The sequence below is a fragment of the Aplysia californica genome, unplaced genomic scaffold, assembly GCF_000002075.1.
Source record: "Aplysia californica isolate F4 #8 unplaced genomic scaffold, AplCal3.0 scaffold00639, whole genome shotgun sequence".
NCBI classification, from domain to species: domain Eukaryota; kingdom Metazoa; phylum Mollusca; class Gastropoda; order Aplysiida; family Aplysiidae; genus Aplysia; species Aplysia californica.
The window spans coordinates 240,527-242,700 of NW_004797909.1; the positions used below are offsets into that span (position 1 = coordinate 240,527).

The 2,174-nt window shown below is 32.5% G+C and overlaps 1 protein-coding gene across 1 annotated transcript in view; it reads right to left on the minus strand.

Moving 5' to 3' along the window:
- LOC101845031 (sushi, von Willebrand factor type A, EGF and pentraxin domain-containing protein 1) overlaps positions 1-2,174 on the minus strand; it is a gene marked incomplete at both ends in the record, with an annotated part of 72,098 nt that overhangs the window by 22,440 nt on the left and 47,484 nt on the right. Inside the window, 2 exon segments of the mRNA XM_005107877.3 lie at positions 1,029-1,181; positions 1,828-1,970. Coding sequence (XP_005107934.2) covers positions 1,029-1,181; positions 1,828-1,970 — 296 coding nt within the window.

The following is a 2,174-nucleotide window of genomic DNA, read 5'->3' on the forward strand; positions in this document are numbered from 1 at the left end:
ATCAAAATTTTCCAACAAAATTCCACCCAACATATTCGTCCTCAAATTGGCCATAAACATCCTGCCACCCAAGAATTAAAAGTGGGTTAAAAAGTTCTTTTTCGGGAAGAAATTGCCATTTTTAATTCATTTTATTTCAATTTTGGGGGGGGCCGCCCCCCGGATTTCACCCAGGCCCCCTCAAAATAATTTTATGTTTTTTAGATTTCGGCGGCCTTGGATTAACACTTTTTTTTTTTGCTCATTCCCGAGTTTTAAGAAATTTAAAGTGGAAAACTTTGAATCCCCCTTCAGGTCAAGCGTTTTGGAAAAAAATTCTGGGGGGGGGGGGAAAAGGTTTCTGGGTATCCTAGGGTTTTTCGTAAAATTTTCTGACCGTTTGTTTAAGGTTCAAATTGGTCTGGTTACCAAAAATTTGCCAAAATTTATAAGAAAGACCCTAATTTTTCGGAATAAGCGTTTGGGGGGGATTCTTTTTTCATTTGGAAAGGAGTTTTTGGTAATAAGGGGAAGTTTTTTTTTGTTGTTTGTGTTCTGAATTTTTTAAATTCCCTCGTTTTTTCTTCTGGGGGGGCAATAAAGACGGTTTTCACAACTGATAAAGTTGTTAATCAACTTTCCAAGAATTTTATTTTATTTTTTTTATTAAAAATTTTTTTTTAAGGGGGGGGGGGGGGGGGGGGGGTTGTATCTATTAATCTTTATATTTATTTATTTTGGTTCAACACTTTTGTAAATTTGCAGCTTCAAGGGATATTAAAGAATAAGAAGCCATCAAACTTTGGATGCCATTTTCTGGCTCATTTTACTTCTAACACTATAACTTCAAACTAACCCCAACTTCTTTAATCGCAAATTTCTCGACTTCTACTCAAAATAATATAGATTCTAACGTTATTGTTTGAATATCAAAAGCAAGGCAAACACAAGAGGTGAAAGATCACACAAATAACTCCATAATCCCGAAAATCGACGAGCGCCTGATTCCACCAGGTTGTGACACATTTTTTTTCTATTTCCCTACTCACCGTCGCATGTACTGGGCGTGGCCATAAGAGGCAGGACGTTGTTGTGAACAAGTATGTTGTTCTCAAGAGTTTGTCCACACGAGGAAGACAGAGTTTGGATCTCTCCGACAGTGAGCACTCTGCCGACAGCTTGGAGCTCACTAATGACAATGTCTGCAGAAAAAGATTATAGCACGGAGTAGAAAAGATATATAAAATGATGATGACAACAACAACAACAACAACAACAACAACAACAACAACAACAACAATAATAATAAAAATAAAAATAAAAACAATAAAATAATAATAATGGTAGTAATAATAATAATAATGATAATAATAATAATAATAATAATAGTAGTATAGTAACATAAAGATAATAATGATATTGATGATAATGATAATAACAATAATTATAAAAACAACGATAATAATAACAATAACCACAATAATAACTACAATTAAAAGTAAGGATAATAATAATAATATTAATTATAATAATCATAATGATGATAACGAAAATAATGATTATCGTAACAATAAAAATATTTTGAAAATAGATAACAATAATTTAATTCATGATATTAATAATAATAGTATTAACAACAACAATAACAACAATAATAATATAAAACATATAATAATAATAATAATAATAATAATAATAATAATAATAATAATAATAATAATAATAATAATAATAATAATAATAATGTCTTAGAACCTCGAAACCGCCAACAATGTTAGATAGAACTTTGTAATCTATGGTAGCGACACGCCCGATTCTTTTCAAAATCAATTCTGACGTTTCACTGACCACTGTCATTTCCAGATGATGAAAAAGCTAATTGGCTGCAAGTCAGATTGGAAGCTGCGGGTGACAGGTGTTCTGTGAGATTCCCGTTGACGAACAAAGAGAATGTTCCCGCTTGGTGCACAAGCGCAACGTGGTGCCATTGCCTGGAGTAAAGGGACAGAAATTTCATAATTTCAAAATGATGTTTATTTATTTGAAAAGCATTTGGACCATACATCCACACGATATAACATAATTGTGATTCAGCAAATACATACATTCATGCAGCACTTCAGACATAATTGTACACACGTTGGGGGATAGTACTATTGATGGATGGCATACATTGGTGTACACACACACACACA